Raw genomic sequence first — 24,762 nt, 5'->3', positions numbered from 1 at the left:
AAAAAAAAAAAAAAAAAAAAAAAAAAAAAAGACAGCATATGGAGATTCTTCTTGAAGGGCAGCTGGTACTTAGTGTAAGCACTCAACTTTATTATTAAACTTTAAGGTTGTGCATTTACATCAGATAATAAGGACACTCCTGAACCTCAAGGGAGATTGAGCAGGTGCAAGAGCTCAGCAGATGGCAAGTTTCCTTGCCTTCTTTCCTCTCTCGCATTAGGCAGGCAGGTGCCCCCTGAGGGAGGCCTCCCTGACCTCATGATGGATACCCAATGGCATTCCATCTTACCACTTTCACACACTGCAGGTATAGAAAGTGGCTCTCCCTGACATTCTCAGAGAAGCCTCAGGGACATCACAATTAGTGATTTCAAAAGCTACCAGCTCTCAGTGTGTCAGAGTGACCTTAGCACACGGTTCAAGGAGAGGTGGCCACTGGGACAAGTTTGGCGTCTGTTTCAAATAAATGCCTGTGAGTAACATGAGCTACTTAGTCTTTGCTTTATGTTGGAGCTGATTTTTCTCCTTGATAACTTTAGGCTTCTAAAAATAAGGTCTTTGAAACCATTTTTTCCTCCCTATTATAAAAGAAGAATTGCCTCTGTGTGTGATGGGCACCATATTGACTTGGTCCAGAATTTGTCTTAGAGGAGGCTGTCCTGGAAGAGAACCTGAGTGTGACGCTGTCTTAGACTGTGAGTCTTTAGGGAAGGGGTGTCAAACTCTCCACGCCTTCAGCCATCTGTGGCTTTCCAAGAATCACTCAGGAGCCAACCAGCATTACCAGGACATCCCACTAAAGTACATGTTCTTTCCCTTGTTCTCTTGGTAAGTATATGACTTAAATATTACTCGGAAAGTCTTAACCCTCGGTAGTTAATAGCCCTTGTCAGTGCTGTTATTATTGCCAAGTTGTTTATGTTCATCTTCAGAAGGTAGAGCACTGAGGAATATATGTGGGGACCTGGCTGTAACTTGGATGCCTTTTAGTTATTAAATAAATAATTTGACAAAAATCTTTTTTTCCTCCCTAGCACTGGCTTGAACCAAACAAGTCCATCTCCAAGCAAATGAAATGTAAGTGTCAATCTGTGTTTTTACTTTTGCTATGAGATGTCCAAAGATAGGGTCTGTTTCCCAACAGAGTTTTTTCTGCCAGGGGAACAGTAGTTAGAGTTGAAGATATGCCAGTGAGCAGGGTCCTCTCTCCCAGTGAGAGGTGCGTATCTTCTTCCTCCTTTTCTCTTACCTTGATCTCCCTGTGGCCGCTGGTCACTTTACCCTGTCGCTCTGCACCGTTTTCCCTCATATTTTATATTTGAACAGAAGCTTGGCACCGAGTGGTTAACTATCCGTTGAACATAGTTATGAGGTGCCTGATTATTTTTGATTGTGAAGGTTGCTAGTAAATGGTTCAGACTGTGAGGTGCAGTCTTGAAAGAGAAGACATAAGCAGGTGTGTTTGGAAACTGAAATCTTAACCATTAACTTTACTGAGCATTGCTATTCTTTTCGACTCATAATTCTCAGAAAGAAGTACATTTTTTTTCTGGGTAACTGTTTTAAAGCTCTGGTGCTCTGAACTAAACCTTTCTAGAATCCCTGACCATTCACCAGGAATGTCATGAGAAGTAGTCTTGTGTGACGTGGTGTTTTGTCCTGGGAACCTCTAGCAACTTGCCTTTCTTTATGATTTGGAGAACTCCTGCAGTGGAAGTGCGGAATTCCTCACCTGCCCCCGACCCGCTCGTCCCTCTCTGTGTGAGCTTTCCCAGGCTCCACATTGCAGGTGGTAGGTCAGTTCCTCGTCACGGGTCATATCAGTATAAATCACGTCGCTGGGTTATCATTCACGGCGTTCTTTTCTTTCTCAAAATGAAATTACCGCATCAGGGTTTTCAAGTGGAGGAGGAGTAAGCAGCTGAACATGGATTGCGGACTGTGTACACCTTAACTTTCTTCCAGCGCAGACTGGGTCTGGCAGGTGCAGGAGGGATGTACCGAAAGGAAAACAGGTGCAGCAGCACGTGTGAGAAATGCAAGGAGGCTGCGATGTTGGGGTGAGGCTGGGACAGATTTGGGGCGTGATCCCCCACAGATACAGAAGCACAGAGCGCCTAGGAGCCTCCAGAAGAATAGGCAGGGAATTGAAGAGGAACTGTGCATGAGAAAAAGTGCAGTGGAGCTCATAGCTAGCTTTTGTCCCTCAACTGCCAAAAGTTGTTATTTTTGTTTATATATTTAACAATATTTAAATGACTCTCTAGTATTCTTATTTCTATTAAATGGTTATTTGATTTTGGTTCATAGATGTCATACAGTGTTTTCCACATTCCATAAACATTTTTGAAATATAAATTTATCATTAAGGGTATTTCACTACTTAGTAGAAGAAAAAAATGTAAAACTTGTGAGAAATTTAAACTGTGTGAGAAATCTGCTGCTTGAGAGCTTTGCATTCACACTAACACAAATTTGAACAACTAATTAAAAATGTATAATGTTTTATAGAAATGGTTAACACATTGGTATTTGACCACTGACCACTTTGAATCTAATGGCAGATGAAATCTGAATCTGGAGAAAAAGTAGTACAGAATTCAATTTCTCCATGAGATGTGGCGACTCACTGACTCTAGGAAGTGTAACCGTACCGGGTCCCTGTTGTACATCTGAGGAGACTAGTGAATAAGTTATGTAGCTGGAACAGCAGTCTTGAGAATGGTCCTATTGATAGCCAGGGGAACAGCTTGTGCCACAGGAGCGGAGTCCTGGGACCACTCTGCGTGTACCGGCTCCTCTCCACAAACCTCCAGGGCTGGAGCACTGCCTTCGGCTCATGGGGGGCGAGGGAAGCCTCACTCTAGACAGAGCGAGGCTAACACCACCAGATCCACCCGCAGGTACCATGGACTACTTTCCCAGAAACACAGAGGAAAAAGTGAGGCTCAGCAGTTGTCCAAGTGAGCTCTTCTTTGTCATTTTCACAAACACAGGAAAAATCTGAGTTAGCAGGAAACCCCAAACAGCTAACACTGTCACGCTTTGGTGAGAAAGAAAGGTCCCTAAACCAAGCCTGGGCACTGTGATGATTCCACCGGTTGGAAAGGGGAGCTCTTGAGACAGGGTTTGAGATTTGCGTGCTAAGGAAATGATGGATAGGCTCGAGGGAAGTAGGAGTCCTAGGACACTGGCAGAAGGTGAAGGAGAGCTCAGTGTCAGGAAGGTTATCTCGGGTCTCATTTTTCTTAAATTGAGGTGATTGCATCTCGGGACAGAGACAAAAGACTGTAGTTAACCACGCCCTAAGCACAGCTCAAACTGACAACCTTACCACTGCCAGGCAGCTGGTAAACAGTCTACGGAGGGGCGGGAACGTGGGGTGGCTGCAGCTGAAGCGGGAGGGGAACTGGGTGGACACTCAGGCACATAGGGATCGCGGGAGTGTCTGTTCTGAGTTCACTCCAGGTTTTGCTTTTTGTTTGTTTCGTTTTGTTTTCTTTTTTGAGACAGGGTCTCACTATGCAGTTCAGTCAGGCCTTGAACTCACTGTGTAGCCCAGGCTGGCCAAGAACTTAAGGTGATCCTCCTGCCTCAGCCTCCTGAGTGCCAACCAGGATTACAGGAATGTGCCTCCATGCTTGGCAGGTTTTCTTTTTGCTTGTGCTAGTTTCTTTCTCTCTCTCTCTCTCTCCTTTTTTTCTCAGCCCTTTTCTTCAGTCCCTCTTTCTCTGATTTATACTGTTTTTTCTTTTTTTAAATTGCTCTTCAAGCCCCCCCCCAAATTTTGTTCTCTTGGTCTTTCTTCTCTTCTCTCTCATTAACCTTTGTCCTCCCCATTCTCTGCTGTTTGCTCTTATTTTACCTATCCCTTTGTCTTCCCTTGCCTTCTCCACCTTTCACATGACATATATATGCATAGCAGGTGCCTATATTTGTGGAAAAGAGATTACTCAGCCATGAAGAAAGATAAACCTGAGTCACTTGTAGGAAAACGGATGTACCTTGAGACTATAATGTTAAGTAAAATAAAACAGACACATGAGCTTAAATAGTGCACAGTTTCTATTATTTGAGAAATGCAAACTATAAAGAAAAGAACAAAATAAAAGGTAGAGAATAGGAAGCAGGGAGATAGATCATTCTGAAGTGGGAAGTGGACCAAGAAGGGGTGAGGGAGAGAAGGTAAGGGATGAAAAAGGAGTGGAGGTGAGTTATGTACATGGTCCAGCTCCAGTGAGGATGTGAGCGTTGCGTACTGCAGCATGGGCTAATAAAAAATGAGGAGCAGATCAGTGCTTTGACTTTGATGATACCAGTTGTGGTCACCTTGGGGTAACCCCTAACGGAACTGTGCTTCGAGGTTTCAAAACAAAATTAACCACAGATGTATCAACAGGTTTCAACAACCTCCCAAATTACGCTACCCTCCCCCTACATCCCATCCGCACCCCCACAGACATCTTCTTAAATCTTCTCAACACTAATCTTTCCTGCAACTTTAAAAGCTCCAACAGAGTCGGACCCCGTATGTAATTATTTTAACCTATTATTATTTCTCTGTATACCTCTCCTCCTACTGACTTACTCTGCTCTCCTTTCTCCCTTTTTCCCTTCTCTTTCCTTCCCTGCTTCCTTTATACTGCAGGATAACTGCTAATAACAATATAATGTGTGTGTGTGTGTGTGTGTGTGTGTGTGTGTGTGTGTGTGTGTGTATACCAGGGCTTGAACTTGGGACCTTGCGCTTGCGAGGCGGGTGGCGGCACCACTGAGCTAAATCCCCAGCCCTAACAATATAGTATAGACCAGTGATAGTGAACCTTTTAGAGCCTTCATTGATGCAAAGTTCCACTGCAGCACATGTGCTGTAGGTTCACTGCCACCAGTAGAGACTGCAAAGAGTACTGAAGAAGGGCGATAGTGCATAAACAAGGTGTAGTACACGAGTGACATATGATCAAATCTGTGGATGCTGCTACAGCTAGGAAATCCTCAATGCAGTGACAGGATCTAACCCACTGAGGTGGAAGAGCTGAAGAGGCAGACACTCTCAGTGGAGAAATAAGACCATGAACACGTCACTGGATAGCAGAAGCTACCTAGAACGATCATTATATCAGCTGCAGTCTCTCCTCACTGTGCTTGACAGTAACCCCCATTACTAAGAAACACACACACGGACATGAAAATAGAAGGCAACAAATGGCCCCCAGACTGCCCCAGATCTTCCAAGGAGCTCAGTGGGGAGGAAGCACAGTACCACGTGGCAGAGCTGTAGGAAATGCCTGAAGTTTTCCAAGGTCAGGAAACGTGACCCAGAAGACGATGGCACTAACTTAAGATCTGACTTGTACGGATGCGGAAGAGACAAACAAAACATTGGAAGAGCTGACCAAAACGGTTCAAAATGCGAATGACAAATTTACCAAGGAGATAGACGGTGTCACACAAAAATACCGGATGTAAAAGTTGCATAGGATTCATAAATTTCAGAAGTGACCGCCGTGAAGACAGATTTCTGAAACGAAGACAGAATGGCAAATGATGATGAATTACTCAGCGAAGCCTTAAAAATAATAAGAGAACAAGAAAAATTCATCCAGCAGCTACTGGATGATGTGAAGAAGACAAAGTTAAGGTTAATTGAAGTTAGAAGGAATACAGCACACAAAGAGTAAGAAGTCTGTTTACAGAAATCATAGTAGAGTAACTTCCAGGTATTAGGAAAGAATTCACCGCACAGCTAAGCAAGGCTTACAGAACACCAATTAACTACGATGAAAAAAGAAGCTCCCCATGACATTGCATAGTCAAAACCCCAGATCTGCAGCAAAAGGAATCTTAAAAGCTGTCAGAGAAAAGCAAAAAATCACATACAGAGTTAAACCCGTCAGGATTACAGGAAACCTCTCAGCACAAACTTTAAAGGCCAGGAGAGCTTGGAGAGAGGTGTTTTAAGCCATGAAAGTGGACAACTTTCAACCCAAACTAATATATCCTGCAAAATGATCTTTCAAAATTGATGACCAAATAAGGACATTGCCCAGCAAACAACACCTTGAGAGATACATGAACGCCAAACCAGCACTGTGGCAAATTCTCAAGAATATCCTAGACCAGTGAAGGCGAACCCATGGCATGCATGTAGCGGTGGGCTATTTGTTATCATTGAAAGCTCTAAAAAATTCACCATCACTATTAGATAGAGACAAGGACAACAACAACAAATTCAGATGGAGTGAATGTATCAAGAAAGGCAAGCAGTTAAACAAAAAAAGAAAAAGAGTCATCAATAAAGAGTGCAATGATAGGAATAAATCAATACCTTTCTGTAATAATTCTCAAAGTGGCCTCAGCTCCTGGATTAAAATACACATACTGGCAAACTGGATCAAAAACAAAATCCAGTAGTCTGCTGTAGTCTAGAAATTCATCTAGTCCAAAAAGAAATTCATAGGCTCAAAATCAAAGGGTGGAAATCAATATTTATGCACTAAGGCACTGAAAGCAAGAAAGGGTAGCAATTTTGCCCTCAGATAAAATAAACTTCAAGCTAAAACTGATTAGAAGAGGCAAAGAAGGTAACTGCAATATATTAGTTATTTGAATAAATAGTCTGGAAGTGATAACAATTGTAAAAAAATATATATATATACATATACATATACATACATATATACATATATGTATATATACACTGAATATTGGAGCATATAATTTCATAAAATACTGCTGGACATGAAAGATCAAATAAACTCCAGCTCAATCAGAGAAGCTGACTACAGAGAAACAGATAAGTAAATAAAAAAATCAACAAAGAAATATCAGAGCTGAACCATACCTTCAAACGAATGGACTTAATAGATATCTACAGAGTGTTTTACTGTACTATACCAGAATACACATTTTTCCCAGACAGAATTTTCTCCAAAATGGACTACATGTTAACCCACAAAACATTCTTAAATACAAAAGAATCAAAATCACCCCATGTTTAATATCAGATCATTGTGCACTGAAACCAGAAATCAATCATAGAAGAAGCCGTAGAAAATTTATAAATATCTGGAGACATAATAACACACTCCTGAACACTCGATGGATCACAGCAGAAATCAGGGAAGAAAATTACACAATTTCTGGAATTAAATGCCAATGCCAATACAACACACCAGAACCTATGGGGCACAATGAAAGCAGTTCTAACAGGATAGTTTATTGCAGTCAGTGCTCATATTAGAAAAACAGAGTAGGCTAAAATAAATAACCTAATGATGAACCTCAGGATATTTGAAAAACAACACTCCAAACCTAAACTTAGTTTAAGGAGGGAAACTAATAAAGATCAGAGCAGAAATTTTAAAAAATGAGACTTAAAAACAATACAAAGAATTGACAAATCAAAGAGGTGGTTCTTTGAAAGAATAAACAAAATAGGCCTTTAGCAAACCTTATTCAAAGAGAGAACCAAGACCTGTCAAGTAAAGGTACAAGATCCCAATAATGAATGTAATTGTACTGTATACCTTAAATGTACCAATAAACTCAATTAATAAAAAAAAAGAGAAAAGACTCATCAATGCAATTAGAAATGAAAAAGGAAAAATCACAGTGTATAGCGCTGAAGTCCAAAAGATTGTTAGTAACTACTATGAAAAATTGTGCTCCAACAAACTGGAAAATCCTGAAGAAATGGGCAGATTCCTAGACTGCATGAATTACCAGAAGTGAATCAAGGAGACATAAAAATTGTGAACAATTCAATAGCAAGCAATAACATTGAGGCATTGATAAAAATCTGACTAAGAAAAGTGCGAACTCATGGATTTGCTGTTGAATTGCACAAGACCTTTAAAGAGGTCACAATACCAGTACTTTTCAAGCTCTTTAATGAAATTGAAAGGGAAGGAATGCTTCTAAACTCATTCCTGTAAGCCAGAGTTAGTCTGATTCCCAAATCAGAAGAGTAGTCAACTAAAGCTTACAGGGCAATCTCCTTAATGAACATAGAAGCAAAAGTCTTCAATAAGATACCAGCAAAGAGAATGCAACAAATCATCAAAAGGGTCATACGTCATAAGCAAGTAGGTTCCTTGTCAGGGATGTAAGGATGGCTCAACATACGCAAACCAGTAAATGTAATAATATACCACATAAATGGAATCAAGGGCAAAAATCATCCCAATCATCCCAATAAATGCAGAAAATACTCTTGACAAAATCCAGACTCTTTCATGATAAAAAAAAAAACTTGAAGAAAATAGGTATAGAAAGACCTTAACTCAATTTGATAAAAGCCATCTATGACAAGCCAATGGCCAACATCATTTTACTTGGGAGTGGTGGGGGGAGCTGAAAGCTTTCTCTCTAAAATCAGGAACAAGACAGGATTTCCACTCTCACCACTCCTGTTCAATGTAGCACTTGAAACATGAGCTGGAACAATCAAGCAAGAGAAAGAGATAAAAGGCATATATATGTATATTTTTTCCAAGCTATCAATTGGAGATGACAAGACCCCAAAAATTAGACCAAAAGGTTTCTAGAATTAATAACCAAACTGAGCAGTGTAGCAGGATACAAAACTAGCATGCAAAAAATCAGTGTTCCTGTGCACCAACAATGAAAATACCAAGAAGAAAATTAGGAAAGCAATATAATTGTCAACAGCATTAAGATAAACCAAATATTTAGGAATTAATCTAAGGAAGTGAAAGACCTCTACAACAAAAACTATGGAACTCTGAAAAAGGAAATTGAAGAGATAATCAGAAAATTGGAAGATATCCCTTGCTTATGGAGATCCAGGACCAATATTGTCAAAATGGCCACTCTTCCAAAACTGATGTGCAGATTTAACGCAATCCCTATCAAACTACCAATAGTGTTCCTCACAGAGCTAGAGAAAACAATCCTAAAATTCATTAGAACCAGAAGAGACCCAGAATAGCAAAAGCAATACTGGGCAACAAGATGAAATACAGGAGACACCACAGTATCTGATGTCAAGTTATACTGCAAAGCTACAGTGATTAAAAAAAAAAAAAAGGCACTGGTACAAAAACAAACCTAAAGATCAAAGAACAGAACAGAGGATGCAGGAGCAACTCCAGGCACATTCAGCCACCTGATCTTTCAGCCAGTAACTTACAGTGGGAGAAAGATAATCCTCTGTGGCAAATGACACCATGGAAACTGGCTGTCCACATGCAGAAGATTGAAACTAGATCCGTATCTCCTGCCACGTACTAAACTAGAATCAAAGTGAGTCAAAGATCTGTATACTAAAGCAGAAACAACCTTCTGGAAGGTAGAATAGGTAAAACTTTTGAAGTCATAGGCAGTGTGTACTTTCTGAACAGAACTCCCTTTGTATAAGAGTCAACAAATGGGATCATAGCAAATTAAAAGCTTCTGCACAGCAAAAGAAACAACCAACCAGGTGAAAAGATCCTACAGGATTGTAAAAATTTTGCCAGCTGTACTTTGGACAGAGGATTAATACCTAGAATATATAAAGAACTAAAAAAACAACAGACTCCCCCCAAATAAAATATCCAATCAAAAATAAAAGAGCCAGTCAAAATCTAGGTAACTGAAATCATTTTTCAGAAGAACAAATACAATGTCCAATAATTACATGAAAAAAATTTCAGCACTGCTGTCTACTAGAAAAATGCAAAGCAAAATAATACCGAGATTTAAAGAAGGAAAAGTGATCCTAAAGAAATCAAACAATAAATGGTAGCAAGGCCGCAGTAAAAAAGGAACCCTCCTTTATTGGTGGTGGGAATGTAAATTTGTACAACCACTGTGGAGATCAGTATGGAGATTCCTCAGAGAGCTAAAGGTAGAAACTCCATTTGACCCAGCTGTTCTCCTCCTAGGCCTCTCACCAAAGAGTTAAAGAAATCATGTTATGGTGATCCATGAATACCGCTGTATATAACAGCACAATTCATAATACCTAAGTCTTGGAAGTAGGCTATATGCCTATCAACAGGTAAGTGGATAAAGGAGCTGCAACTATTTATATATAATGGATTTACTGGGCTATAAAGAAGAATACAGTTAAGCCATTTGTGGGGAAAATGGCTGCAGCCTGAGAACATAAAATTAGGTGAAATAAATCAGACACACAAACTTAAGTGCTGTATGGTTTCTGTCATATGAGAAATCTGAAGTATAAACAAAGAACAATATAAAAGGTCAATAAAAGAAAGCAGGGAGATCTTAACACATGTAGGGTTTCGTGACCAGCACCACACAGGACACCTTCCTCAGCCCAGTGCCGCTCATGTATGGGTACCACCTCCCATAGTGGCCACTGATTGGTTCTGTGTCAGTATGGTTCTATCTTCGGAGGAACTTAGATTAATAGGATTATACAGCATACAGTTTTAAGACTGGCTTTTTCAACTCAGCATAAGAGTCACCCAAGTTGCTGTGCTTATCATTACTGTATACAATACAGAAAATAAATGAGAGTTAAAGCTGGCCTTTGAAAAGATCAAGAAAATTGTTGAACTTTTAGCAAGATGGATGAACAAATAACAGAAGGTACAAATTGCCATTGTCAAAAGTGAAAGAAGGGTTATCAGTGCAGACCCCACAGAACAAGTGTAAGAATGTAAATTTGACGGTTTGGAAGAAATAGATCAATTCCTCAGAAACTATGAATTACCACAACTTACCCAATATGAAGTATATCACTTCAGTAAGTTTTTGGGTTTTTTGCCCCAGTACTGGGGATTGAACCTAGGGCCTTCACACTGTTACGTCCCCAGCTCTTTATAAAAATTGTATTTTAAGACAAGTTCTTGCTATATAGCTCAGGCTGGGCTCAACCTTAAGGATCTTTCTTCCTCAACCTCCTAGGGCTGGGATGATAGGCCTGCCTGCGATACCGTGCCAGGTGCTTGAGTAGTTTTGTAACTCTTTAAGAAGTTGGGTCTGAAAGCTTCCAGAAAGAAATCTCCAGCTCTTTTACTGTTGCTGCCAGAACTCTCTGTCGTGCTCCACAAGTTAGGATCTTCTCCTGGGATTTTCTTGGCCAGAGCCAACGACTACTTCCAGGGTCCCTCAGGTCCTTGCCAGGAAGTTACCACTGGTTCAGTGAGCTTTCTTTCAAGCTCTCGTCTTCTTTTGCCATCTGCCTGCTACTCTTGGCTTTTCATTGTCCTTAAGTAGCTGCTGCCCATATTCTAACCAGGTCTTAGAGCTGCATTCTGTGGAAGAGCCTAGGTAGGTGCAGTTAGCTGTCCTGCATGGAGTTTGAATTTTAGAGTCCAACTGTTAATAACCCCTTATCTACTAGGTAAAGATACAGGGAAGCTGCACGTCACATCTGAACAGGGAAGAGAGATTCTCTTTCTGTTTTTCCTGTTTCATAGCATATGCTCAGGAACAAATGTGAATTGAGCTGTTGAATCCTTTTGTTTTTCATGAGCCCTTGGATAACAGCCAGCCTGCAAACAAAACATTAGCAGAGCTGCATATTTTGAATATTTGATTTTCAGAGCTCTTGCTTTTCATGTTGCTATGCAACACAGTAGCAACTCTTCTTACTTTTAACCTGCAGATTTAAGCCTCGACCCTGTAACTATGGAGTGTGTCCTGGCATGGATACGTGTAGTGGCACACATGTAGAAGACAGACACTGGAGGCTACACAGGATCTGTGTGGCCGCACAAATTATATCGACATGAAAAGGCTTTAAAAAGTTACAGGCTGTAACACAGATGTATAGAAATGTAGCATCATTTCCTGGTGACTGAATTCAGCTTGCTGGTGAGCCCCAGTTTTCGATGAGGGCAAAATTTTTAATCTTGTCACTTCAATTCAGAATTCATTAGTTTAGAATTTGATTTCTTTCAGGAAAAAAAAAAAGAAGTATTCAGTTCCTAATTTAAATGTAGTCACTTCAAAGCCAAAGTCCACACTGGAGCATTTTTTCCCACAAGGAGAGATTCTCACCCCCTCCCCCCCACAGTGGCGTCAGAGGCGGGAAAGGCCTCGGCACCATGTGGAACTGAGTGTGCCCTCTTCCTGTGTGCAGCCTCTGTGTCTTCCCTGCTCTGCCTCTTGCGGTTAGCCCCTTGGTGTTCAGTTTCTTTCCCCACTGCGTCCTCTCGGGATGTCCTTCCTGGTTTAAACACACCATACTGCCCTTTCTTTGGTGCCTACCAGGTTTCCCCTAGAATGGCGCCCCTCAACTGCTCCAAGATGTCCTTTGTCCCTACACCACACCTGCACCCTGATATTCTAGCCAAGCATAGACTATTAGGGTGCAGGATTCCTTCTCAGAGGTTTAGGTCGCATCTGAAACTTGGTTAACCCTCAACTCTCCACCTGCCCTGCCTCCCACTCCTTGCCCACAGCTAGTAGTAACTTTTCTCTTCAGATATAAGATTCATATCCTAAAAGAACAGTTTTCTCAGACAACAGCAATGGTAACTGTTTCTCAAGTGATGTAATAAAGTGCTGTTACTTACAATAGCAAGTACAAACAAAATTCTTACACATAAATGTAACAAGAAATACACAAGCTTTGTAGAAGTGAGACTATGGAATCTCACTGTGGAACTACTGTAGACTAGATAAAGAAGACCCCCCAAGATGGAGACTTCGCATGTTTCTCATGTTATTACAGTTAACAAAATCAATTCCTCACAAATTAATACACAGCCAATAATTTATGAATTTGAATGTCACTGAAATTCCCTGTGACATTCAATGATAACTCTGAGCCTCATTTGCAAAAGAAAATGTTTAACACTAAAGGTATAAAAAGAACATTGTTCTGTTAGATGACAAATCAAGGCCAATGAACACTAGTAATGAAGAAATGCTCAGTAATAGACACATAGTAATTGAAATGATAGACCTTGGAATAGTAAAATAATCAGTGGAACAGAAAAAACAATGCCCGCATTGATCTGATACTCATGGGAATATGGGTTGTGCTAAAAATTGTATTTTGTATCAAAGATATAAATATTATTCAAGGCATACTTTCGGGTAACTGCCTTTCCGTTTGGAGGTTATCCTCCATTACTGTCTATGCCACGTATATTAAAAAACTCACTAAGTTCTGCAATTTATAGTACTTTTAGATAAAAATTTAAGAGCATTTTTGTGATCATGGGATAACACAGGGTTTCCTATGGAAAGGATAGAACTCAGAAGCTGTGAAGCAAAATGCTGACAGATTTGTGCAGAAATTAAACTTTTAAAGCAGAATATTTGGCTGGTTTGTGACAGAGTAGATTCTCAGTAAATTTTTGCTGAATGAATAGCTATAGAACAAATGATAAGCAAATTAAAACACAAAATAATGGGAAGACTATTTGCCAGGTGTATAACAAGTGAGAGTGTGCAGGATATATAAAGTATGATGCTACAAACCAAAAGATGGGGAAAATGTGCAAAACATACACAGAAATAATAAAAGTATGTGGCCAATAAATTCACAAACAGATGCTCAACAACATTAGTAATAAAGGAAATGCAAATTGAGTTTTTGCTTATTATATCAAGAAAACTAGAAATACTGATAATATCCTATTGATGCGGATGACAGCAACACTTCTGGGTGTGTAAATTGGTAGATCCATTTTTGAGGGAAACATACCTATATCTTCGAAGATTAAAAGTGCCTGTGCACCTTGATCCAGAAAGTCAGTGGCTCTGGACCTCTCTAGAGCAAAATGTGCCTCCCATGCAGGGGGACATCATGGAAGGGTGGTTGTCACAGTGTTGCTTGCAACACTGAACCCCAGAAATGACGAAAGCCTAGTGACTCTGGCAAGACTCAGTGAAGTGTGGGGCACATCGCAGTCATTTAAAAATGAAGCAGGCACATATTGTTGACATGGAAAGATTTACTAGATGTATTGTCAAGTTCAGAAAGCAAATAAAATACCACACATAGAATGGTCCATTGAAATGAAGATCAGTATTATTTTTATATGAGTAAATTAGCCATAGGTAAAGGGCCAGACTGACGTGTGCTATGATTATCACTGGAGAGGAAAGTGATACAGAAGTGTACCAGTTTTCGCATTTACTATAGTTACACTTTCCTCAGATGACTTATAATGGTAATATACTGATACACTACTTGCTAATAGATAACACAGGTAAAAGGGGAGAAATTCTCATGCAAAAAAATCAAGATTTTTAAAAGGAAGGAAAGAAGGAGAGAGATGCAAGCAGGGAATCAAAATGCATTATGCATAAACATGTACTGTGAGCGTAGAGACCTCGATGAAAGCAAGCCCACCTACTCTTCTAGTAAACAGCTGTGCCCTTCATCCTGGCTGGTGCCTGTCTGAGGCCTGATCAGCCCAGCAGGACAGTGAGAGTCTTATTCTTGCCCTACTTATCAGGTGCTGTGTGGCTGCCAAGCACCCTGAGAAGGTGCCAGGAAGCGGCCTCTCCCTGCAAGTCAGTTTGGAGGAACCAAGCCTTTGCATAGCACATGGTCTGACTCAGTAGATACCTGGGTCTTGCGACGTCAGTTTCAGGTGCTCTTGCTAACTGTTTGCCTAAAAGTCTCAAGTTCCAGTCTTAAGCATCAACGCTCCTTAAATGCAAGGACTGCCGTACACTGCTCCATTTTGTGCGCCCATTTCGTGACTGTTTCTTCCCCACTCACTCCTGAGGGGTAACAGTCCGCTTCACACTCTTTCAGCCAAAGCCGAGGGCCAGAGAAAGTGGGAGGACCCTACTTCAAGCCGCTTCATTTCCTTTCACTCACATCAGAGTGGCCAGAGCTACTCAGGGTTGAATCTTTGTGTCTCAGAGTGCTCTGTAGCCATTAAATCACACTGTCCGCACTGTGGCCTCTGCCCAGGATTATGACCAGACCTACCACCACTTGTATGACCTATGTGCTGAATTAAGATTCACAGTTTTAAATGCTTGAAAAGATATCGAGACAATTTTATGACATTTGACAATGATACAAAATTAAAATTTCAGTATCTTTTGGAACTGAGCCATACCCCTCTATTACATATTGCCTTGGTTAGGTCTGCACTAAAATAGCTGAGTACATAGCTGAGACATAGACCTTCAGACTCGCAAAGTAAAACATTCTACTCTTTTGACCTTTACAGAGAATGTTTGCTGGCGCCTCCTGGCTGTGGTTGGTTCCAGCATCATCCCCATTGCTCAGATGAAGAAATAGAGGAGGACAGTTTTGTCTGGCCACAGTGATCTGCTCTAGTGATGTCTGTGAGAGTTGAACTGCAGGGCCTCTGAGTCTCTGTCAGAGCTGCTCCAGGACAGGCAGGAGCAGTCAGAGAGCTTAGAGACCACGTGTTCACAAGGCAGCTGCTGAGCATCCCAGTGTCTCTAAGTGAGTTCTTCGAGTGACTTCAGTCAGGGCCTGTGCATGCCTACGTGTGATAAAAACACCAGAGAGTACGATAACCAGGGGTGGATGAGTTAGATACAGTTAAAACATCGCCCCTCCTCTGGAAGCAGAGGCTATGCAGGAGTTATCTCCTAAGAGTGATGAGGGATCATCACTGTGTTGATGCTGCTAATAGCAACAGTTGTTGGGAAACGATAATAGTCATTTCTAAGTAGAAGAGAGCAGGCATCAGAGCAGCCCATGTTCTCTGTGGCTGGCCTGTTTGCACACTTCCCAGGAGTCTTCCCCTGCTGGCGGGTGCGTGAGCAGCACTCTGCCTTATTGCTACTCAGGCGTCATTTTGCCTGTGTGCAGCATGTGCTTTATCAGAGCACAGATGCAGCTGTGCCATGGCGCAGGCTGTGTGGACAGAGAGATGTGGGGTCCCCTCCTCAGTGCTGACTCTAAAGCCTCCCCAGAAAAGTATGAGTGGGAGGAATAAAAGGCATCTATTGCATAGGAACCATTGGGAGCCCCCATACTTGCTTAGACTCTGCTGGAAAGCAAGCCTCACATTTATACGGTGATAGAGGTCCTGTCTGCAACACCAAACCCTGTGCAGTATTTTGTGGAGTTGACCGAACTGGCTTTTCTTCACAGGAGGGAGGTACAAGATGTGTTCTGGATGTAGGAATTGCCCTACAGCCTGCCCAAGCCGAGGCTGCACGCTCCCGTCTGTTTCCAGACTGGGGGAGACTTCCCAGCTGTAAGCCAAAATTACATAAGAGAAATAAGACTTTATATGCATGTTCCTGAAGTTATGCTTTTTATTTTTCTGGGCTTCTTTTATGATGACGAGAGGAAAATTTCTGCATTTTAAGAAAAGCCGCTAAGTGATGTTTCTTTTTCAGAATACTCCTATTTGTTTCTAAAAAGATTAGAGTAAGGCTGCTGGTTAAAAATAGAAACTTCTTTTTCTCATTTCCACCCAGAGTCTGCTCAAATAATCATTTCCTCTGCCCAGCTCCATTTCTGGGCAAGATCTCAATGCAGAGATGAGAAAGTCTGTCTCTGCTTGATGGACTATCGTAGCTCTCTCCATGGTCTCAGTGTTAACCGACTGCTGAAATGATGGTACTCAGAGTTTGCTGATGCCAAAGGGGCCACTGAGCTGCCCAGAGGAGGTGCTTGGCCTCCTCAGCCCCGTCTGGCAGGCGTTGGGGCCTGGGAGAGAAGAGAAGAGCCCTGCTACTCTCAGAGTCATTACGTGCTCCTGGCACTTTTAAAATGGGGTTCACATGTTTTCCCTTCTCTGGTGCTCTGTAGTATTCTCTGTTTTTAGCGCTTGCGTGGCTGAGTAAGTGTTTCACAGCTGTTGGGTTAACTCAATTCAGTGTTTCCCTTCTCCTCCCTTCCATTTCCACTGCCCGTTTTCTTCTGATAGGAGTGTTTATTCCAACAAAGCAGAGTCTCACATGTAGGTTAGCTCCTGGTGCACACACACGAGGAACCACCGATCTGTCCAAGCCCCTCTAGGACAGAGCAGCTGGTGCCATCTCCTTTCCCAGAGCCGGAAGCAGAGAAGTACGTGGCTTGCCCCAGGTCACTGCTGGGACTCAGCACCCTCTGTGCCCTCCCTGCATGCTGAAGTGTGAGTCTCAGTTTGGGGAGGGACCATTGTGAGATGACCATGCCAGCCGGTCTAGCACCGTTCATGATGTCACTGTTGAAATAGGGTCCCCGCGTGGGGTGTGAGTGTCGCTGGCCCACAGGTAGCTCCTGTATCCGATGTTTGCATCTGTAATTCTGCATCAGATATTTGGCACAGATGAAAGAGTCATCTTTGACTTCATCCCACTTTCGCTATAGCCTGGGAATAAGAGGATATGGAGGTTGGTTTGGCAGAGATGCTTGGCGCCTTGCAGAAGGGAGAGGAACCTCTACAGTGACATTCAAGCCCTTTGACGCATCCCAGGGAGGAAAAGCCAAGAGGGGCCCAGGAAGCTCCTTTCGGCATTTGTGCAGCTGGCATGGGCATGTGCCATTGATCACACTGAGAAATGCTAGTTTCTGATGCTAATCTAACGCCCTCACACTGGAGGGGAGGAGACAGCACACCTTGTGGAATAATTTAACATTTAAGTCTTTCTGTTCTTCCCTTGTTTGAGTTTTAGGAAAGTAGTAAGAGAAGTGTAATTACCTTCATGGATTTGGTTGGAGTGGGCGTGAGGTGAGGGAACAGAGTGATGGTCTCTCTTTGCTTATGCCTTCTTTGATGTATTCTTCTCTGCAGAACAAATGACCTTCTTATGACCTGCATGTGTCAGTTATCTGGGTTGTATACCTGTGTGACCCAGGAGTGTTAGTTACTTCCTCGGGAGACGGATTTTTGTCTTTTTTATAGCTGCTGTTACTTGTACGTCTAAAACTGGGTCTGGTAACTATTAAATGTTCAATAAATTTTGGCAATTGAGTGAATTAATGTTCTCTGGAAATGGCTAGGGGTATTTTACTCAAGTCCAGAGAACCTAAATTTGTTCCAGGTGTTCAGGTGGCAGAATAGAAATTGAGACGTAAGACTAGGGGTTTTCAGAATATACATCCTAGGACTTGCTGTAGTGACTCAGACCGCAGTCCTTCTACATCAGAGGAACCCAGAGATGACAGTGACGGCAGCACCTGGCTGTCCCTCTGGACAGCGTTCCCTCAGTGCTGGAAGTTCAGCATTTGTCATGCAGCCAGGCAGGCAGAGCATCGCTCCCTTGTCCTTCATTAGCCCTGAGCATAACCAGCCAAAGAGACCTCTAGGTTCACACAGGTAAACATGTAGAGTGACACGTTTGCACCCGGGCACTGTGGGATTCGGGTCTGGTGACAAGGCTGAACTTGTCATTGTGAGTCCCTGGGGTTCCTCCTGGTCCACTGTGCTGGAGCCGAGTGCCCCTTTGAGCTTACGGGGAAATTATTTTGCTTTTATTGACCACATGAGGAAATGATGCTGCATGGGTATGAATGGCATAGTTGTGGGTATGTGATGGTAACGAAAACAAATCAAAAAGTTTGAATGTGAAAAGTACCTCCTCCTGACTTTTCTGCACCAGCTGACCTTCCTCCAGTAATGGGGCCAGTGATGAACATGTCATTAATTTCTTCAGTGACCACATGCCAGAGGATAGTGGGAGATGTCAGAGCACAGGGGCCTCTTCATTCTAGTTGTCACATGTAGGACTCTCCAAATGGGAGAAACGTGTGTGGCTGGACCCTTGTGCAGGGAGTGGGATGAGGTGGAAGGTTCTGCATACATTGAGGTGCTCCTGGGGAGCCACCTCTGCCTCCCCACTTCAGCCTCACGCAGGAAGAGCCCAGAGTCCGATGTGAATGGGACCAACTCAGACACCTGATGAAACCAAGCCGAGTTCAGTGAGAAAAACAAGAGAAACGTGTATGGTATGATTTCATTTTGAGAAAGTAAATTGTAAAATCTCTCCACGTGCATAATCAGATGGGCATGTATTTGTTTGAAGGTGCAAATGGAACAGAATATGTGAATGATGTTAGCAGTGGAGAGTTTGGGGTGCTCGGATGAGGTATAAGAGACCTGAGACTCAGAGGGGCAGGGACAGAGACACAGTTAAGGAAAGGAAAGGGGGATGGCGGCTTCTGCCTCCCTGTCTGTGTCTCTATCTATCTGTCTGTCTATCTATCTATCTATCTATCATCTATCTATTTACCTACCTACCTATCTCTCTACATACCTATCTATCTATCTATCATTTGTCTGCATTCGTTGTATTTAAATATGTAGTAATCTGGAAGACTTTAACAAAAGATAAAAGAGAGAAAAGGAGAAAAATTTCCTTTTCTCTTACATGTTAATCCCATATTATGCTCTGTTTTTAATAAAAATTATCTCAACCCAGAGGTTTATGTATATGAAAACTCATTAGTTTTAATTATTTGAAGATGGTGTTTTAAATAAATTAAAAGGAAATCTGGGGGATGTTTAAAAGTAAAATATTTTGAGTTAAGACAGAGCTTCTGGATATCATGAAAGATGAATGACTTAAAAATCACTTGGCATTTTTCTAAGCTGTTTCTCTGCTATACAGAAAGTGTTCATTTTCTCATTGCATTTCAGAGAAAAATGTTTCATTTCTTAAGTCTGGAAACACAGGGTCAAATTAAGAGCAAAGCAGTTAGGAAATCTGCTGGTCAGGAAGTAAAGCATCAAATGGGTTCACACTGTGTGTGTGTGTGTGTGTGTGTGTGTGTGTGTGTGTTTCTACTGAGATAACAAAATGTGACTGTTTTCTTATGATTTGGATACTTTCTATTAAATTATTTTAAATCATTGTTTTCCACATTAAATGATCTCCATTACATGTTCATATTTTGAAGCCGATGATTCTTTTCTGCATAAAGAATGTGTCTACATCCAAAATAACAGACATTGCAGAGATGGCTGGAGAGTCAACTCCTACTTAAGAGAAGTGTAGTGAGGATATTCTCATTTGGATGTGGACTCAGAGCTGATCCTGGGCAGCATATTAATACAGAGGCAAATGAGCAAGTGGGTCGGATCTGTGGGAACAGTCATTCTAGTTATCCTATCTCATTGACTTTAAGGTGCTCATTGTTTTGTTCACTGCAATCTGAGTGCATCTTACTTCTCTTGTATGTTTTTATCATAAGTCAGTAATGGCCTTGTAATTAAAGATGTTAACAATCCAGAGTGGGATCTGTGCTTGACTCACTCTAAGTTTCAATTTTTTAATCCAAGGGTGCCATCATTTTGGTAACACTGGTCATGAATGGTGATGTTTTTCCACCTCACAGAATTAAGTGTCTCTCATAGGCCCCAAACCTGGAGTGGTGCTGAGGAGTAATTTGCCTGTCTCAGTGGGTGGGCTGATCAGAGGAGGAGGAGGCATCTTTTGAATGGAAAGGATAAAGGAATCATGAGCTGGGAAGTTGCACCTGCTGCTAGGTCACTTTTATCCTGCGTCCACAATGGGTGTCCTAGTGGGCATTTCCTCTGAGTTTTGTTGTCACTTTGCTTCCTTGCCTGCCCCCCTCTGTCCCTGCCACACTGTAGTGTGTGAGGCTTTGTGCCAATGCTCCTGTGTGTGTTTGAGTCCATGGTCTTTCGTTGCTTATCTCATGCTTTTTCTTTATGATGTTTCAGCTCATCCACCATACACCATGTGCTTTAGAGTGAAATTCTACCCACATGAACCCTTGAAGATTAAAGAAGAGCTCACAAGGTATTTTTTGTTTGTTCATATGTTTAACTTGCGCTTTAGCCAGGCAGGGCCTCTGTGTCTTACAGGCTCCGTGTGCCTCTCGTCTAGAGACTGTCCCCATGAGGCAGGCGCTGGACTCAGCATTCTGGCTCGGAGTGCTGCTCTTACACTTAATTGTCTTAGAATTTCTTTTTCAAACAGTTGTCATTGGGAGCTTAATTAGCTGCACAGAAAAGTGGTGGTTTTGAGGGGGAGGTATTCTCTGAAAACATCTGACAGTGGGGTTCTAAAAATAAGTAGACCAGAGTCTTTAGGACATGGGAAATTCATAACTAAGGGATCCCTGAACTGTTTCTTGGAGCTAAGCCTTCCTGGGAGGGACAAGGTCTCATGAGCCGGCAGATAGCTGGTTGTTCTACTTTCCTCTTGCTAAAGGGAATGAGGGGCAGGCTAGCCTTTTCTTGAGGACTCTTTCAGAACAACTTTCCAAATTTTCCGTTCCTCAGGCCTTCCCGTCTCCTTCTATCTGCAGGGCTTCAGCCAGTCCACCTGCTGAGTGTTTTTCCTCCTTGAATCACTTGATGAGGCTCTGATTCGGTAACCCTAAAAAGCACTGTGTAGAATCACCTCTTGGAATAATTTTCTCAGGTGCAGCCACAGCAGAAAAGCAAATGAAAGTGGTAGAGAACATTTGCAGAGGAAGTTCGGGTTATTGGATATTTTGCTTGGCCCCAGCGGTACTGAGGTTGGGAAGGCCAGAGGGCTCTGTTTTCTATTGTTAATATGCCCACAGCCAGAGCAAGGTTTATGTGAGGGGGAAGGGGATGTTGGGAGGGTGGAGAAAAGCTGTGTGAATGTGAAAAGGAGGGAGATTGGACCATGGATGCTATCAGTGGTGGTTGTTATTTGCACTCTGGCCTGCTTTTTTTCTTTTTATCGAGACAAAATTCATGTACCATAAATGAATTTCACCATTGTAAAGAGTACAGTCCAGTGGCATCCATACACCGATGGTGTTGGACAGCCACACCCAGCTTCTGGTTCCACAATGTTTTCATCACCCCGAAAGAACCCCATACCCGGGAGCAGTCCCTTTCCATGCTGCTCTCTCCCAGACCTCGGCAGCCATCCATCTGCGCTTTCTCTGGGTTTGCCTGCTCTCCGCATTTCATATCAGCGGAATTATACAGTGTGTGGCCTGGGCCTGCTTTTAGACTTTTATTTATTTGATAAATTCTTCTTTGGTTCTGATTATTTGCTCACTGGGGACAGACTCTATGAGCTACAAAAAAACAACAGGAAGTTGGGAGAGGGAAATATTTGTTCTGCCCCAAGGGTGCTATATCAGTCTAATTAGCAAGATCAAATAAAAAACTAATGCCTCATTTCTGTCATTTGTTTTCTTTATAGTCTTGTCTGGACAGTAAGAATTGAATATGTCATAATATAAACTGAGGATGAATCTTTTGTTGTTGATGAAAAAGGTCCCACATAAGAATAAAAGAATATAAAGTTTTAGTGAATAACATTAATTAATTCCCTCCCAATTAAATTGACTAGTGTTTTCCTGCTTTTGATGAAAGAGCTCAGGAATGAATAATGGAATACTGTGAATATTTGATGTTTCCAAAGGAAATTAAGATGGTTTCTTGCCTTTGCACAGGTAAAACATATTTTTTTCTTAGTTAGCACAGTCCTTAGGGTCCCAAGCCACTTTAGAAGCTGTGGAGTGCCCCAAGTACTTATGGTTTAAATCCTTGTTTGGAAAGCATTTGGTTTTATTATATGGTAAGTTGTTATTTTGTTGTCAGGTTAACCTAAAATTTGAGACAAATTCAATCCGTATGTGAGAAATTAACATTGTATTCAGGACCATACTTAGGCATAAAGAAATATTAAGATAAAGGCAGGTGTAAGTGGGCAGAGCAAGAAAAATGCTCCTATAAAGGCTTTTGAAATAATTTTTCATCTTCCCTTTATTATTCCATTTGAGCAACCATCTTATAATTCTTTAGACTTCTGGAATTTTATAAATGTTATATGCAATTGAATGTAACCAAGAGTATCTTGGATTTAATTTTTTAAGTGAGAACAGCCTTAAAATTCATTTTAGTAAAGAAGCAGTATCATTACTGGCAGCACAATAATTTATGCCTCAGATCCTTTTGTGTTTTGGTCCCTTAATCCTCCCATGCTGAAGTGACAATAAAGAAAGACGCTTTATCCTTGATGGCTATTGTATTTAAAAAATGAGCATCCTGAAGCTGAAGCTATGGTGAAGCCCAGGTTTGATGAATCCACACTAATCCTTAATTATCTCTGGAGATCACTGATAAAAGCAAAGAAACAAGCTGTGACACTATGAAACTTGATTTCATAAAACCTGATTTTTGAATTATGGAATTAGACCTTAAACCTCTCATATGAATAGTCATTTAGGCTGTTTTTCACTACCAAATTTATCAAAAAGTAGAAAAGACTATTTCATTTCAACGCAAACATTCAGCAGTTAGGGAAGAAACCAAACTCATGGCATTTGGCTTGGTATTTAGTCTTTAAAGATCTGGCCATTTCGAGTGTTTGCGTGACCTTGGTGTTCTGAATTCTCTAGGGCCGTGGTCCTCAGACTGAGGGAGGCCTGAGCCAGTCACATCAACGTTATTTGGACATTCATTACAGATTGTTTGTCCTGTCCCTGTAACTCCAGGGATGGAGCCCAGCAATCTTTTTTTTTTAAATAAGTCTGCTAGATAGAATTTTGAAATTCTGCTACTACTTTTGAGACAGTTTGAATTTTGAAAAGCATGAGTTTATTTCAGCAGATTTTAATGTGCACAATTCAGTGGTTTTTGGTATGGTCACAAGTTTGTGTCACTGTTACTGTGATCTAATTCCAGAAGCTTTTCATTACTCTAGTAGGAAGCCTGATAACCAAGCAGTCACCTATATTATTTGCTTCACTCAGTCCTTGAAAACCAAGGATCTTCTGTTTTGTCTCTGTGGATTTCTCTTTCTTGGACATTTCATATAAAAGGAATCATATGTGACTTTTTGTACCTGACTTGTTTCACTTAGCATAATGCTTTCAAGATTCATCTATGCTGTAGCATTTATCAGTGCTGTTTTGTTTTGGTTTTGGTTTTGGTTTTTCGGTTTTTTGAGACAGGGTCTCACTACTTAGTTGAGACTGACCTGGAACTCACTATGTAGCCCAGGCTGGTCTCCAACTCACAGCGCTTCTCCTGCCTCAGCCTCCCAAGTCTTGGGATTACAGGCGTGTGCCACCACGCCTGGCTATTTATCAGTACATTATTCATCTTTATGGTTGAATAATATTCTACTGCATGGATACTTTGCATTCACTTTAAACACTTGTGAGTTGGTGGACAGTTTGGGTTGTTTTCACTTTTTAGCTACATGAATAACACTACCTTGAACATTCCTATACAAGTTATGGTGAAGACCAAGATTCTGGTTTAAGTGGGTCTCAGGTAGGATCCTAGGACCCATGGCCTTGGTATTTAAGAACTCCCTCTGATAATTTTAATGTACAATTGGAGTTGAGAAACATCGGTTTAAAACTTTATTACTCAGAATGTGGTCTTGCTGCACAGCACTGGCTGGGAGCTGTTTGAAATAAATGGAATTTCATGCCCCCCCAGAACCTGCTGAATCAGAATTTTTAAAAGGTATCTCAGTGATTCATGTGTTCATCAGAGAAAGGTGATATTAGCTTAGGAGTTAGTCTGGGTCTTTTCCTACCAAGTATAATAGTCTTCCTTTGACCAAATGCACACCAAAATGAAAATGAAATTTATTAGGGACTTTATTTCCTGCATATAGTTCCATACTAAAATGAGACCAGAGTGCCAGTTGAGCCTCTTCTGTGTCCCCAGTGCCTAGCACAGTGCACGGCAGAAAGCAGCTATGAAATTAAAAGCTTTTGAATAAAAATCCAGTTAGCTACCAAGACCTTCAGTCCATCCCATGTGGTTCAGTGAACCAGTGCCCACAGTGCTGGGCTCCACTGCTCTAGGACTGATGGAGTCTCTGGGACCTGAGGATGCTAACCACCCTCTCTCTGATCCTTTATTTCTTTGCCTTTAAAATGAGACTCTTGCATGTTGTTCCTGATTTTTTTTTTTTTTTTTTTTT

The 24,762-nt window shown here is 41.5% G+C and overlaps 1 protein-coding gene across 2 annotated transcripts in view; it reads left to right on the top strand.

Moving 5' to 3' along the window:
* The window catches only part of Frmd3 (FERM domain containing 3), a 129,692-nt gene that overhangs the window by 14,951 nt on the left and 89,979 nt on the right, over positions 1 to 24,762 (top strand). For both annotated transcript variants that reach the window (XM_019208771.2, XM_010632903.2), the window contains exons 3-4: positions 1,035 to 1,077; positions 20,550 to 20,628. In XM_019208771.2, coding sequence (XP_019064316.1) covers positions 1,035 to 1,077; positions 20,550 to 20,628 — 122 coding nt within the window. The remainder of the gene's footprint in view (positions 1 to 1,034; positions 1,078 to 20,549; positions 20,629 to 24,762) is intronic.

The sequence above is a fragment of the Fukomys damarensis genome, unplaced genomic scaffold (genome assembly GCF_012274545.1).
Source record: "Fukomys damarensis isolate Sample0158 unplaced genomic scaffold, DMR_v1.0_HiC HiC_scaffold_4, whole genome shotgun sequence".
NCBI classification, from domain to species: Eukaryota; Metazoa; Chordata; class Mammalia; order Rodentia; family Bathyergidae; genus Fukomys; species Fukomys damarensis.
This window is presented reverse-complemented; position numbering and strand designations above follow the sequence as displayed.